General features: G+C 33.2%; 1 protein-coding gene and 3 long non-coding RNA genes across 15 annotated transcripts in view; 2 read left to right on the top strand and 2 right to left on the bottom strand.

Annotated features, from left to right (window-relative positions):
- The window catches only part of LOC127728552 (uncharacterized), a 150,608-nt gene that overhangs the window by 65,314 nt on the left and 68,894 nt on the right, over nt 1-16,400 (top strand). Inside the window, exon 1 of one of the 3 annotated variants that reach the window (XR_007994172.1) lies at nt 2,099-2,136. The exons of 1 other annotated variant lie outside the window; for it this stretch is intronic. This is a non-coding gene — a long non-coding RNA (uncharacterized LOC127728552). Of the gene's footprint in view, nt 1-2,098; nt 2,137-12,095; nt 12,139-16,400 lie in introns of those variants that run through there. One more of the 3 variants, XR_007994171.1, reaches the window with a different exon arrangement.
- The window catches only part of LOC127728549 (uncharacterized), a 113,554-nt gene that overhangs the window by 74,578 nt on the left and 22,576 nt on the right, over nt 1-16,400 (bottom strand). The window lies entirely within an intron of this gene.
- LOC127728514 (sentrin-specific protease 1-like) overlaps nt 1-16,400 on the bottom strand; it is a 45,893-nt gene that overhangs the window by 28,447 nt on the left and 1,046 nt on the right. The window contains exons 2-5 of one of the 2 annotated variants that reach the window (XM_052235922.1): nt 13,867-13,943; nt 9,945-10,330; nt 8,186-8,270; nt 3,928-4,010 (exon numbers count right to left, since the gene is read on the bottom strand). In XM_052235922.1, the coding sequence (XP_052091882.1) occupies nt 3,928-4,010; nt 8,186-8,270; nt 9,945-10,330; nt 13,867-13,943 (631 nt within the window). The remainder of the gene's footprint in view (nt 1-3,927; nt 4,011-8,185; nt 8,271-9,944; nt 10,331-13,866; nt 13,944-16,400) is intronic. The other variant, XM_052235923.1, reaches the window with a different exon arrangement.
- LOC127728550 (uncharacterized) lies at nt 4,033-7,807 on the top strand. 9 transcript variants are annotated; one of them, XR_007994164.1, is made up of 4 exons: nt 4,033-5,489; nt 5,589-5,791; nt 6,047-6,484; nt 7,299-7,807. It is a non-coding gene; the product is annotated as an uncharacterized LOC127728550 (long non-coding RNA). The 9 variants fall into 9 exon arrangements; XR_007994163.1 differs by having other exon boundaries at nt 4,033-5,541; XR_007994166.1 differs by adding an exon at nt 7,153-7,251 and having other exon boundaries at nt 4,033-5,791; nt 6,047-6,338; nt 7,539-7,807.

Here is a 16,400-nt window from a genome sequence, read left to right as displayed (position 1 = left end):
ATAGTTTGAGAAAAACAGACCAAAACACAAAAATTTAATACTGAGTAATGAACCGTGAAAATGAGGTCAAGGTCAAATAAAACCTGCCAGACTGACATGTACTTCCTAAAATATTTCCATACACCAAATATAGTTAACCTATTGCATATAGTATTAGAAAATAAATGGGGAATGTGTCCATGGGACACAGATGATGCCTCCGCTTGCATATAAAGTTATAAAGGAACATAACTCAAGAACTGTAAAAGTGACGCTACCCAAATTTGTACATGATCTGAGTTTTGTGGTAATAAGCATTGTTTATAATTTTCATAACATTTAGTTGAGGTCAACTTAAGTAAGGGAACAGAAACGAATATTTCAGCAATTTTTCCATTTGTAAAGGGGCATAACTCTAGAACGGTAAAAGTGATGCCACCAAAGTTCAAACTTGATCTGTGTTTTGTTGTAATAAGCATTGTGTATAAGTTTCATAACATTTGGTAGAGGCAAACTAAAGTTAGAGAACAGAAACCAATTTTGGGACGTACGTATGTGCAGACAGACAAGTGTAAAACTTAATGCCCCCTCTGCTACGGTGGGGGCATAAAAGAGACCAAAACACAAAATCATTCCATACACCAAATATAGTTGACCTATTGCTTATAGTTTAAGAAAAACACAAAAACTTAAAACTGAGCAATGAACTGTGAAAATGAGGTCAGATGACACCTCCCATTTGAACATGTACACCTTACAATCATTCCATACACCAAATATACTAGACCTATTGCTTATAGTATATATATATATATGGACTTGACCACAAAAACTTAACCTTGTTCACTGATCCATGAAATGAGGTCGAGGTCAGATAAAAACTGTCTGACAGGCATGAGGACCTTGCAAGGTACGCATATACTAAATATAGTTATCCTATTACTCATAATAAGAGAGAAATTAACATTACAAAAAATCTTTACTTTTTTTTTAAGTAGTCACTGAACCATGAAAATGAGGTCAAAAACAATGGACATGTGACAGACGGAAACCTCGTAACATAAGGCATCTATATACAAAGTATGAAGCATCCAGGTCTTCCACCTTCTTAAATATAAAGCTTTTAAGTAGTTAGTTAAACGGATCACTATCCCTTTGTCGAGCTTTCTGCCACAAAAAAATGAACCATAGTACATACAGACACACTTAACCTGTCACAAGTGAAAAGTTGAGTAATTACTTTAAAACAAATCCTTATCAAATAGCCCATCATTAATACAATCAAGGTAAATTAATTGTCTGACAGCTGAGATTTACCTTCATTCAGGTAAACTCTTTTGTATCAGACATGGATCAATCTTTGAACTTGTATTTAACTGATTTGAGTTTAAATGATTTTATCAAAAATGATTCAATTTATCAAAGACATCTATTTAAAATAGTTAAATGATAAAATTGAAAAGGTTGAGTGAAAATTGATTGAAAAATGGAGAATATGTCCATGGGACACAGATGATGCCTCCACTTGCATACAACGTTATAAAAGGATGTAACCTCAAGAATTATAAAAGTGACGCCACCCAAATTCGATCTTGATCTGTGTTTTGTAGTAATAAACATTGTGTATAAGTTTCATAACATTTGGTTGAGGCAAACTAAAGTTAGAGAACGGAAACTAATTTTGGGACATATGTAAGAACATACACAGACAAGGGTAACACAGTGATATGTCTTGCCTGTCGGCATTAAAATTCAGAAAAAAACAATCTGAAGGACAGCAACATTGCAAAATAATTCTAAGACGCTGGACCATGAACTAGTGGGCAGGGCCTCAAAATGGGATGTACAGACAGTAATGCAACTTTATAGAAAATATTGTTGTCTATTGTATTAAGTAGTTCCTTTCACACTAAATTAAGCAGAACACTTAACATAGAAAATTGGTAAATAATTGAAATTCACTGGACCATGACCTACAGGAGCAGGGAGACGAAATAGTCCTCAAACTGACATGAACTGATAGTAATGAAACTTCATAGAAAATATAATTGACGGAAATCACAGCAAAAGCAATACCTATGTCTCGCCTTCAGTGACTTTTGTGGCAGCAAGACAAATAAATTGCTTCGCCGAGCGCAGCTGGATACGACCGCAGTGGTCCAACCATGAACAGTTGGGGCAAAAATGGACACAATATTTGCACTTGATACAGGTCTGAATTTGGATAGTAATTCAATATTTGACACATAATAGGTTTCTGACACAGAATAACTGTAGTCAAAAAACTTAAAATTGGTTATATGATTTGAATTTATATTAAATTTTTTGCTTTTGTGCAATACACTATGCTGTTGCGAATTGATCTCCCCCCCCCCCCCCTCCTTTTTTTTCAAAAAAATAAAATTTGAAGGATTTTCTTTTTGATTTCGGAAATCTTGAGGAGAAAAAATTGTCCCCCCATCCCCTCACCCCCCCCCCCCAATTTTTTTTACCCCCCCCCCCCCTTTTCCAAATAAAAATTCTTTCCCTCAGTCATGGTCATAATTTCAATTCAAATTTCCAATGGAGTCTGCAACCATAATAACCCATTTAAATACATCATAAAAGTCTTAAAATAGAAAATGACATACATAATCATAGCTAAAATTAATTTACCTTAATCAGCATTTTTAAAATTATTAAAATAGTAACTTCTAAAAATTAATTGACAGCTAATCACCTAAAGACAATACAAAAATTCTTTATACATAATTTAAAAGCAGTGTAAGGGAGGTAATTCAAAGTTAAGGTTGAATTACCTCCCTTACACTGTAATTTGTACTTAAGTAATTGTCCATTAACCAGGACACCCTTGTTTTTTCTCACTTTTTTGCCCCTAATTCCTAAACGGTTTGAGCCATAACCCCCCAAAGCCAATCCTAATCATCCCTTTGTGGTATAATTTCAAAGAGATCCATACACTGTTCCACAAGTTATAGTCATGAAACTAGAAAAATGCTTATTTGGGCCCCTTTTTGGCCCATAATTCCTAAACTGTTGGGACCATAACCCCCAAAATCAATCCCAACCTTCCTTTTGTGGTCATAAACCTTATGTTTAAATTTCATAGATTTCTATTTACAATGTACTAATACTAATGTTACTGTCTGGAAACGAAATGTCTTAGGACGACGACAACGATGTGATACCAATATATGGCCGCAAAATTTTTTGCGGTCGTATAAAAACCATGGTGTTCACAAGTAAAAGTGTGTGCATGTAATACAAGACTGGTACCTCCACAGTATATGCCAACACCAAAATTTAAATTGTATTTTATGTTTCATAACATTGTGTAAAAAGATTTCTTCAAATGGTATTTCATTATCACATGAGAACCAAATGAAATCTTATTTTTAGGTAACTAAGGGACATAACTCTTGAAAAGTTAATGTCAATACCATCAAAATAAAAAATGACCTGTATTTTATGATTCATGACATTCTGTACAATTTTTTTTTTAATTGGTCAAGTGGTACTTTTAAATTATCATCTTGAAAGAAATACCAATTTTTAAGGTAACAAAGGGGTATAACTCTTGATCAGTAAATGTAAATATGCCAAATTCCAACGGACCTGTATTGTATGGTACATGACATTTAGTTTCAAAAGATTTGGTCAACTTTTTAGGTAAATAATAGCCAAAACTCTTACATGGTAAATGTAAAAACCATCAAAAACATTGCATTCAGATTTCAAAAGATTTGGTGAAGGGGTGTTATCATTATCATCTGGAAATGAAATACAACACTACTTGTAAGGTAACCAAGGGGTGTAACTAACAAGAATATGTCAATATGTTTAAACTCATCAAATTCTCTCACTTTAGACTAATGAGCGCAATAATCGTACAACTTTTCAGCCCCCAAGAAGTATGACTTTAGTAATATTTTTGTTGATTATTTTTACCTCAGTTGCTGTGAAAAGTACTTCAGGCTTTTTCTTCTCAAACAATGATCTCTGCTTTCTTTTGTCACTCCCTGGTCGATGATCTGCAAAAAAGTTATAAAATTTATGAGCAACTTTTTCCTCATAGGCATTATTCAGTCCTCAAAAATAAAAATTTCCTTTATGATTGCTTAAAAAATATTAATATCTAAACACTACAGATGGGGTGGATTTTGTTACTTTTGTTATTAACACCTGCTCACTGCTGGCTACTAGATTGATTAATTGATTTTGGCATTAAATGCCACTTTCAGCACTCTTGGCTATATTGTGGCTGCCAGTTCTTATTGATGGAGGAAGCCGGAGTGCCTGGAGAAAACCACAGACCATTGGCAGGAAATCTTGCAATCCTAGACAATTAAGATTTGAGTTTAACGCACCTGCCATGGGCATGGTATGAACTCACAACTTCTTAGACCACTTGTCCACCAGGGGCCCCTCCCCTACTTGAAGTTACTGATTTTTTTATTGTTTATCTTTATGTTGTATTGTTACACAACTGACCCAGGGTTGAGCACTCACAAACACCCAAGACACGAGCCTGTAGTTCAGTGGTTGTCCTTGGTTTCTGTCTACCACATATGTTTTTTGTTTTAATTTTTTTAACTGTAATCAGGCAATTGTTTCACATTTTGTTATCCAGGTCTTAGATAGCTTATTATATGGTGGGGATGTTGCTAATTCTTGAAGGCCTGGTCTTAGATAGCTTATTATATGGTGGGGATGTTACTAATTCTTGAAGGCCTGGTCTTAGATAGCTTATTATATGGTGGGGATGTTGGTAATTCTTGAAGGCCTGGTCTTAGATAGCTTATTATATGGTGGGGATGTTACTAATTCTTGAAGGCCTGGTCTTAGATAGCTTATTATATGGTGGGGATGTTGCTAATTCTTGAAGGCCTGGTCTTAGATAGCTTATTATATGGTGGGGATGTTGCTAATTCTTGAAGGCCTGGTCTTAGGATAGCTTATTATATGGTGGGGATGTTGCTAATTCTTGAAGGCATGGTCTTAGATAGCTTATTTTATGATGGGGATGTTGCTAATTCTTGAAGGCCTGGTCTTAGATAGCTTATTATATGGTGGGGATGTTGGTAATTCTTGAATGCCTGGTCTTTGATAGCCTATTATATGGTGGGGATGTTGCTAATTCTTGAAGGCCTGGTCTTAGATAGCTTATTATATGGTGGGGATATTACTAATTCTTGAAGGCATGGTCTTAGATAGCTTATTATATGGTGGGGCTGTTGGTAATTCTTGAAGGCCTGGTCTTAGATAGCTTATTATATGGTGGGGATGTTGCTAATTCTTGAAGGCATGGTCTAAAATAGCTAATTTTATGATGGGGATGTTGCTAATTCTTGAAGGCCTGGTCTTAGATAGCTTATTATATGGTGGGGATGTTGCTAATTCTTGAAGTCATGGTCTTAGATAGCTTATTATATGGTGGGGATGTTACTAATTCTTGAAAGTCTTAGATAGCTTATTATATGGTGGGGATGTTGCTAATTCTTGAAGGCATGGTCTTAGATAGCTTGTTATATAGTGAGGATGTTGCTAATTCTTGAAGGCATGGTCTTAGATAGCTTGTTATATGATGGGGATGTTGCTAATTCTTGAAGGTCTTAGATAGCTTATTATATGGTGGGGATGTTGCTAATTCTTGAAGGCATGGTCTTAGATAGCTTATTATATGGTGGGGATGTTGCTAATTCTTGAAGGCATGGTCTTAGATAGCTTATTATATGGTGGGGATGTTGCTAATTCTTGAAGGTCTTAGATAGCTTATTATATGGTGGGGATGTTGCTAATTCTTGAAGGCATGGTCTTAGATAGCTTATTATATTGTGGGGATGTTGCTAATTCTTGAAGGCATGGTCTTAGATAGCTTATTATATGGAGGGGATGTTGCCTATTCTTGAAGGCCTGGTCTTAGATAGCTTATTCTATGGTGGGGATGTTGCTAATTCTTGAAGGCATGGTCTTAGAAAGCTTATTATATGATGGGGATGTTGCTAATTCTTGAAGGCCTGGTCTTAGATAGTTTATTATATTGTGGGGATGTTGCTAATTCTTGAAGGTCTTAGATAGCTTATTATATGATGGGGATGTTGCTAATTCTTGAAGGCATGGTCTTAGATAGCTTATTATATGGTTGGGATGTTGCTAATTCTTGAAGGCATGGTCTTAGATGGCTTATTATATGAGGGGGATGTTGCTTATTCTTGAAGGTCTTAGATAGTTTATTATATGATGGGGATGTTGCTAATTCTTAACGGTCTTAGATAGTTTATTATATGAGGGGGATGTTGCTAATTCTTGAAGGTCTTAGATAGCTAATTATATGATGGGGATGTTGCTAATTCTTGAAGGTCTTCGATAGCTTATTATATGGTGGGGATGTTGCTAATTCTTGAAGGCATGGTCTTAGATAGCTTATTATATGATGGGGATGTTGCTAATTCTTGAAGGTCTTAGATAGCTTATTATATGGTGGGGATGTTGCTAATTCTTGAAGGTCTTAGATAGCTTATTATATGGTGGGGATGTTACTAATTCTTGACGGTCTTAGATAGCTTATTATATGGTGGGGATGTTGCTAATTCTTGACAGCCTTAGATAGCTTATTATATGGTGGGGATGTTACTAATTCTTGAAGGTCTTAGATAGTTTATTATATGGTGGGGATGTTACTAATTCTTGACGGCCTTAGATAGCTTATTATATGGTGGGGATGTTACTAATTCTTGAAGGTCTTAGATAGTTTATTATATGGTGGGGATGTTACTAATTCTTGACGGCCTTAGATAGCTTATTATATGATGGAGATGTTACTAATTCTTGAAGGTCTTAGATAGTTTATTATTTGGTGGGGATGTTACTAATTCTTGAAGGTCTTAGATAGTTTATTATATGGTGGGGATGTTACTAATTCTTGACCGCCTTAGATAGCTTATTATATGGTGGGGATGTTGCCAATTCTTGAAGGCATGGTCTTAGATAGTTTATTATATGATGGGGATGTTACTCATTCTTGAAGGTCTTAGATAGCTTATTATATGGTGGGGATGTTGCTAATTCTTGACGGCCTTAGATAGCTTATTATATGGTGGGGATGTTGGTAATTCTTGAAGGCCTGGTCTTAGATAGTTTATTATATGATGAGGATGTTAATAATTCTTGAAGGTCTTAGATAGCTTATTATATGGTGGGGATGTTGCTAATTCTTGACGGCCTTAGATAGCTTATTATATGGTGGGGATGTTGGTAATTCTTGAAGGCCTGGTCTTAGATAGTTTATTATATGATGAGGATGTTACTAATTCTTGAAGGCATGGTCTTAGATAGCTTATTATATGGTGGGGATGTTGCTTATTCTTGACGGCCTTAGATAGCTTATTATATGGTGGGGATGTTGGTAATTCTTGAAGGCCTTAAAAAGCTTATTATATGGTGGGGATGTTACTAATTCTTGAAGGTCTTAGATAGTTTATTATATGGTGGGGATGTTACTAATTCTTGACAGCCTTAGATAGCTTATTATATGGTGGGGATGTTACTAATTCTTGAAGGTCTTAGATAGCTTATTATATGGTGGGGATGTTACTAATTCTTGACAGCCTTAGATAGCTTATTATATGATGGGGATGTTGCTTATTCTTGACGGCCTTAGATAGCTTATTATATGGTGGGGATGTTGCCAATTCTTGAAGGCATGGTCTTAGATAGTTTATTATATGATGGGGATGTTACTAATTCTTGAAGGTCTTAGATAGCTTATTATATGGTGGGGATGTTGCTAATTCTTGACGGCCTTAGATAGCTTATTATATGGTGGGGATGTTGGTTATTCTTGAAGGCCTCGTCTTAGATATATTATATGATGAGGATGTTACTAATTCTTGAAGGCATGGTGTTAGATAGCTTATTATATGGTGGGGATGTTGCTAATTCTTGATGGCCTTAGATAGCTTATTATATGGTGGGGATGTTACTAATTCTTGAAGGCCTGGTCTTAGATAGTTTATTATATGATGAGGATGTTACTAATTCTTGACGGCCTTAGACTGTGGTTGTTTACATCCTTTACGTTTGGAATAAAGTAGATAGTTGGCAATCATACCACATTTTACTTATAGTTGGCAATATCATACCACATTTACTTATATTTATTCCAAGTTTGTTTCCCATACATTTTATTAGATGAAGATAAACATACTGGTCTGTTTTATACTGTCTTGACCACTGCTGTTGGGCTCCATAGAACCCTTTACTACTGATGCATAAGACTTTCTACCAATCTGCTGTAATAAAGCAAAGTGCATAATCTCGGCTAAGCATAATGAAATATTATACATGAAAAATAAATCTCTTTTCAAAATTATATTCAATATGTACAAAAATGTATAAATAAATTGCTTCAAGTTGACTGCTAGATATTTGTCATTTGGAAGGTTGCTGTCTAGTTTTCAGGTAAAAACAGCACATTCTTTTATCAATTTCTAAAGAAAACCCTAGAAGACATTTGGCCATCAAAATTTCCTTAATCAGTATAAAACTGTTCAGAATAACAGGCTTTTTTATGTTTACCCCTCTTTAGCATTATACAAATAAAATTTGGAAAAGTAAGTTCAAACTTCTAAAAGTAGCATTTACATACACAACTAAACAATGTTTCCTTTTCCAATAAATACAGGGTTCTCACTAGGAATTTTTCATTGTGAGTCCTGGGACTCTTCACTTTTAGAAATGGTGAGTCCCAATAGATTTTGATGAGTCCAGGATGCATGTAATTTTTTGTGTCTTAATATGATGAAATAAAACTAAAACGATGCGTGTTGGATAGGTAGTTTTTATTATATTAATAAAAGTTATGATCTCTTAAGTTATTGTTCATTACAACTTGTATAGACTACCATTCCCCCTCTTTGTTTGGTTTAGTTAGTGTAGTGACTGAAGTTGTTGTTTATGGAGATCTTTCTATGTCTATCAATTCTTGGTGTAGTGGGTCATTGACTCTTGGGTCTTTAACTTGGTTCAGATGATTCAATGTCATCAGGTTCCCTTTTGAAGGAGGACTTCAACTTTGACTGACTCTGATATTGTGATACTGATGTAATTTTTTTGGACAAGCCAGTATTTATAAGAAATTGGGATTGCATGAACACAGACTTGTCACAGTTCATATTAATTATTGTAAATCAATTTTAATTATATTTAATCATTGAGTTAATAATCTCTTTGATGTTTGCATCATGATAATTTCTATAATCTTGGATAAAAACAAGCAAATCAAAAGTTAACATCGTAACCGTAAATCATTTTTTAATCGGATTTGTTTCAATTTCAAAACATTTTTCACCTTTGTTTACCATCGCAATGTTCAACATGCACAATACGAGAAAAATGTTAAATCATTTGAAGACCAGTAAAATTATTCTTATCCATAAAATATTTAATCTACACTGTTCTACGATCTATTTTATGAATAGAAGCAACAGTTACGAAATACTTTATCATTTCATCATGTTCATTTCAAGTTATCAAAATTTTTTACTTTCTTTTGTTTCAATCGATAAGTATGTGATGTTCAACACGTGGAAATATTCAAGCTTTTCAAATAATCGTAAAGTTTTAAAAAATCGGTAACTATTACATATTTATTAATCAGTTTGAACAGAATTATTATATTTCAGGATCAAATACGTTTAATTATAAAAATAGTTATCAGTCAACAAAAATATTTATCTACGCATTACTTCATTTTTCAACATCGACTTCTGGTTTAGTTTATCATGAATCTTCTAGGCAAAAGGATGTGTTTGGGACTCAGGGGATAAAACGATAACGCGTCCCACAGACTCAAGGGTTTCAAAAATGACGCGTACAGCTCGATTTTCATGCGTCTTAACGAGAACCCTGAAATACATGTACTTTTGACACAAATTTGATGCATGATGGTTATTCTCAGTCCTTACTTGTTGATAACCTGGGCCTGGTCCTTGAATGATGTCATCGGGAGGAGTTTCTCGTCCATCACCATTTATTATATCACCATCCCTTCTGTAATTTCCACCCGTTTCCTGACTATTACCATTATAACTAAGTATTTCAGACGAAGCATGGTCACTTCTTTCATCCTTGACTTTTATCTGACTTTTGCCATAGTTTGTCTGACCTTGATTTGACCTCTTGGCAACTGGTATCCTGTTACCATTATGTTTTCCTGACACCTCAAGGTCTCCATCACTTGTGAAATTCTGATGTAAGTTTCCATTTCTTTTACTTTGTTCTTTTGTTTTAAAATCAAACATGCTACTCCAGGTTGATTTACTTTTAACCCAGTCAGCCATCTTAGCAAAAACTGAAAATAGAAATTAAATTGTACAATCTTATTAAGGAAGAAAATGTCTATGATGGCATAAAGTAACTTGTCATATGAGACAAGAAGTGACACTGTGTAAAACAAAAGTAGCAAATTAACTCTCTTATTTCAAACAACAATTCATAGAAACCATATTCAAGTATTTTTTAAATAACCTATCATGACACCAGAAGTGATATTTTTGTAACAAACTATCTCCCTTATTTCAAGCAAAATAATATTGAAACAATATATATTGGAATCAGTGTAAAGTAACCTATCATTTAAAATCAGAAATGACTTTGACTTAACTGGAAGTTACTACCCATTTCCCTTACATGTATTCAAGATAAAATGTGAAAGCAGTTAATTATAACAACAACACTTTAGGGATTGCTGCAGTAATTCAATGAGATCGACATGTTTCGGTGCAATAAAAAAAAAAAAAACAACTAGGTCACCGAAACACGTTGATCTCATTAAATTACTGTACCAATCCCTAAAGTGTTGTTGTTATAACTGCTTTCACATTTTGTGTTTTTAATTGTAACAACCCTGCATACCCAAGAATTCCACTTTAGGGATTTTATCGTATTGAAGATTTTCCAGGTTGGTTCACTGTCGTAACTTATTTAAAATAAAGTAAAACTTTCTATATTCAGAAGTGAGGTTTTAAATTAGAATACACTATTTTCCCCATATTTTCTTATCAACATATGAAAATTAAAACGTGGAACAATTGGTTTTTGATTATTTTTTGTTTTTTCACTTACATGTAGTATTGAATTGGTGAGGGTCCAAGCTCTACCCAACTGGTTTTTACATTTTGTTCATATGTTGTGTTAATATTTCACTGTAGCAGGTTAGGGGCTCAATAACATATCAAACCCAGCCACATTCATTACATTTTTGTTAAGCCTGTCCCAACCTAGGAACTTATTATCCTGTGTTCTTTAATTGCTGTCTGCCATATTCGTGTTTCATTCATTGTTGTGTTAATCAGACCATTGATTTTCTCTTTAGAATTATTTCATATTTTGTCATAACAAGCCCTTGAAAACCTTACTTCATTTTGTACATGTTTGATTTTTTGCTCATTGTTGAAGGCAGTGTAGTCAACTGTAAATGATGTGACTACTCAGATTTGGAGATGTCTTACACTGTACAACCAATAATAATAAAGTTCAAGATGAAATATCAATATCTCATTAATCAAAAGCATAACCTGCTACAATTAATGTTTCACCTATTCAGTTATATGAAGTTTCTTTTTAGGTAACCAGTCCACATACGTTGATGAAAGTCAACTCAAAAGATTGTACAAATCAAAGAACTATTATCAATGGGAGTTTTCATAAATACTTTTTTATAATAACTAACTTGATGAAATAAACTTTAGTCTACTGTATTACATGTAGCTATGGCTGGGTTCCATTAAAACACAACACAATAGTAAAATCTTCAAGTTGATAATTCTTTTAATTATGCAGTTTATATTTTTGACTACTGTGAAAGTACTTTTATTCGTGATGAACCAATTTTCGTGGTTTTCGTGGATGACTCTATCCACGAATTTAAGTGTCCAACGAAATATAACAACTGTTGTCCAAATCAAGACATGAAAAGATTCCCATGTAGGTTTGACTACCGATATGATCTAGAGAATACATTGAATATCGACAAATCTGAGACTACTATAATAGTAGTCTCAGGGCAAATGCACTATGAACTACAACTGCAGGCAGGATTATACCCATTTTATCTTTAATAAACTGCTTCGCTGAGCGCAGCTAGATACGCCCGCAGAGGTCCAACCCTGATCAGTTGGGGCAAAAATGGACACAATATTCAAGCTTGATTCAGGTCTGAATTTGGATTGTAATTAAATATTTGACATATTATAGGTGTCTGAATAAATGTATTCAAAGAACTTGAAATTGGTTATATGAATTGAATTTATGTTCAATTAAAGATTTCTTGCTGTTGTGCAATACTTAGTAAATCTGTTGTCAGACTATAAACAAATAAAGTATAATTAATTCTCAATGTCATATTAGAAATTTATGAAAATAAAAAGGGAGCTTACATCAATAGATATAAACAATTCACCAAAGTTTCATGAGAATTGGTGACAGCATTTTTGAGTTATTGTCAGAAAACTGGAAAATCACCCCTTTTTAATGAATAAAACCCCATAACTCAGAAATGTAAAATGTAAAATTTATAAAATTCTAAAGGGAGCTTACATCAATACATACAAACAATTCACCAAAGTTTCATAAGAATTGCTGAAAGCATTTGTGAGTTTTTGTCTGATAACTGGAAAGTCCCCCCTTTTTTTATGAATAAAACCCCGTAACTCGGAAACGTAAAATCTAAAATTTATAAAAATCAAAAGGGAGCTCATGTCAATAGATATAAACAATTCACCACAATTTCTTGCAAGTTGGTGAAAGCATTCTTGACTTATTGTCCGAAAACTGGAAAATCCCCCTTTTTTTAATGAATAAAACCCCATAATTCGGAAACGTAAAATCTAAATTTTATAAAAAACGAAAGGGAGCTCACGTCAATAGATATAAACAATTCACCAAAGTTTTATGCAAATTGGTTTAAGCAATTTTGAGTTAATGTCCGACATGTTGACGACGGACAGACGGACGGACGGACAGACGGACAACGGTATACCATAATACGTCCCGTAAACGGGCGTATAAAAACCTAAACTGTACAACTTCTGATCTTTTAATTCTCATAAAAAATATTTTTGATCGATGAAAGTCAGATTTCCAGTGATGATATGCTATGATAAAGTGTTTACTTTATATCCTCATAATTCTTGTACGGGAAATAACAATTTCATGCTGGGCTTGCTTTTGATAAGAATTAATTTTACAATTCAATGTACATTTGTAGCATTTGTTTATGTAACTGTTTTCTTTAAGTGACATGTTTATGGCCTTATTAAAACCTTTGATGGTCTTTAATCTGTTGATCACTTGATCTCAGGTTAATTAGTGTCATCACTACACGCGTATGGATGCAACAATTTAAATATTTACTTTGCAATTTCCTTGAATCGAGACAATTTGTAATCTTCGTTTCTAATGGCTTCAATTCTACACTCTATTTATTTTTTTTTAGAAAACTAAAATCCACGAAATTAAAAACCCACGAACATGTAACTTTTGCTCTAACCACGAAAATTGATACCCACGAATTAAAGTACTTTCACAGTAGTTTTTTGTTGCATTTTTTCCTTAAAGTTTTTAAAACTTGGCAAAAATCATTATTATTCAGCAAATATGCACATTTTCATGACTGATACACATTGTATTGTTGTTATGTTTTCTTAATAATCTAAAAGGATGAAACAGGTTACATGTATGGATCACGCTGAACATGCTGAACCCATATTTTTATGTTTCTATTGACCAAAATGTGACCTGGTAAGGTGTGCATTGATCAAACCTTGGTTTCTTAAAGGACGTATTATGCATTCAAAGGACAATAATTACAAAAAATTTCTTACTTACAGTTGTAACCCAATTGAGGGTTTTGCTCTGAACTCTTTGGTCGTTTTACGTCAATTATTTCACAGTCTGTGTCATCACTGAAAAAAAACCAGTTTAACTTATTGTTTTAATGCTGTGCATCAAACTATTTTAATTTTTGTGTACATGTACATTGTATCTATTTCATTTGGAAATCTGATAGGTCATGTTGGTAGGAATGTGTTTAGTGCATGTATATCACATTTTTTAGGCTAAGTTCCAAAAAATACACATGTGCTATATCTGCTGATGATTTATAAAGTAAATTTCCAAATTCTCTATGTTACTTTAAAAGTTTCTCCAAAGCAGAAATATCTAAGTAAGAAACACAAACTTTCACAATTCTGGTGATCATATGCTGCATAACTAAAATAAACACAATATAATGTTTTGTATTCTGTAATTAAAGGGCAATAAACTATTAAATGGAAGTCAAGGTGAGATGAAATCATTCCTGTATTAGAAAAAAATTTACATACATATATTTTCAACCTTTCATGTCCTATCTTGAGATAAAGATATAATAAAAATACCCAAGATGAATTTTGAGCAACTGCTCACCTCACTGATGATACGCTCACTACAAGTATTCAAATAAAATTAAAAAGAAGTTGATATTACAGAAGGCATAAAAAAAAAATTTGTGTTTCCGGTAACATCATTTTGAAAAATAGGGTTGGTAGGTCGGATGGTTTTTTTTTTTTTTTTTTTTTTTTGACATTGTAAACGAAATCCGGAAAATTATCATGGTTTTTCCAAGTCCAGGTCCGTATTTAGTTTCAAATACCGGAAGTGCGGCCATTTACAATGTTTTTGAAGCACCTGCTGTGCAAATTTCTTGGATTTTAACCTATTTGGAATACCTTTTGACATAAATAAAATGTTTTACTGGCTTTCTGTGCCAGTAGAAGCAAGTTAGATAAATAATTATGTCGATTAACAGAAGCCTGTGTCAAAAACATGGTCGGTTGATACCTTTTTTTTTGAAGATCCAATAAAAAAATTAGGGTCGGGGCTAAAAATCAGGGTCGGTCGGGTTACCGGAAACACAGATTTTTTTTTTCTCGGCCTTAGGCAATGGGTGTGAAAATGCATCACACCATACAGCATGCTCACATGAAGCTCATTACAAATTTCTGGGTGTTCTGATTTGTAGTTCTGGAGAAAAATGTGACAAAAACTTCTAATTTGTAGTTCTGGAGAAAAATGTGACAAAAATTTCAAATGTGAACTTTAAATGAATGTATATACATGTACAATATGAGATATATATATATATATAAGTTTTCGATAAACAAAAAGTTGATAAGCAATGAATGTGAAAATGTTTTATAGGAAATTTATGCTAACATACAACTTGCTTGCAATTTTCAGGAAAATATGACAAAAAGTAAAAAAAATAGGGTTGGTTAATTGGCAAAACTTTTTTTAATGGATAGGCAAACCTGTATATTGCCCAACTGGTTCTGGAATCAGATCTGTTATTGCATTTACCTATATAATGTGTATTTCTGGTTAGCAGCCTATTGTTGAAGTTGTTTGTATCAGTCAGATACGTTTTCCTTTTGTTTTTACACCATTCTTGAAGACAAATTTTCTGAATTACGGTAGCGATTCAACAAATAGAACATTGCCATACAAGAATAATACTGATGAAAATATACTTTCAGTGAAAAGAAGTTAGAGCCAGTCAGGGTGCAGTAAACACACATATTTTTTTTTGGCCTATGCTTTGTATTTTTGTAGTTCCTTAGAAAAAATGGATGGAAATTTGTATCATAGACAGACAGATTGAGATACATTTTTAAACTAGTTAATCTGTTAACCCCTACTTAACCTGACAGCTTGAGCATGAAAAGAGGACAACCAACTTCATACAATGTATCTCATGTACAAGGTTGGCAAAAAAGCGGTCAATACTAGTATTGACCATGCCGGCGGTAAATACCGGTAAATACCGGGAAATACTGGCAAATACTGGTCAATACTGGCAAATACTGGTCAATTTAAATTTTGATAGGACTTTACTATAAAACTAGCCCCTACCTCAGGTCAATTACTTAGTAAATGGATAGATATAGTCACAAGGCAGAAAGTCACTTATTTACTACATTGTAATAAGACAAAAAATCACAATTAATTAGTTCATGAACATGGTTTAATGAAGATTTATCAAATATTAATTTAATCATACAACAGATATAGTCATTAACACCATGAAGTCAGTCACTTAAGAGAGACTATATAACATCTGATTTTCTTAACAGTTATTTTGAAAGATATATATGCAATTAAAAAATTTTAAAAAATTGTTTTATATATATATTTGTTATATATTTATTAAAAAAAACATTTCCTGCATTTAGAACATTTTTTATCATGCTGTTGAATAGTCAGGAATTAATTCATTGTTTAAAACAATCTTTAGAAATCACTTTTATGACTTTTTTCCTGTTATGTCAACATTTATTAGGAGACAGTTGTTAAAGTAATTAAACTTTTGACACCTGTTAGCC

This window comes from Mytilus californianus, unplaced genomic scaffold, assembly GCF_021869535.1.
Source record: "Mytilus californianus isolate M0D057914Y unplaced genomic scaffold, xbMytCali1.0.p SCAF_2, whole genome shotgun sequence".
Lineage (NCBI taxonomy): Eukaryota > Metazoa > Mollusca > Bivalvia > Mytilida > Mytilidae > Mytilus > Mytilus californianus.
This window is presented reverse-complemented; position numbering and strand designations above follow the sequence as displayed.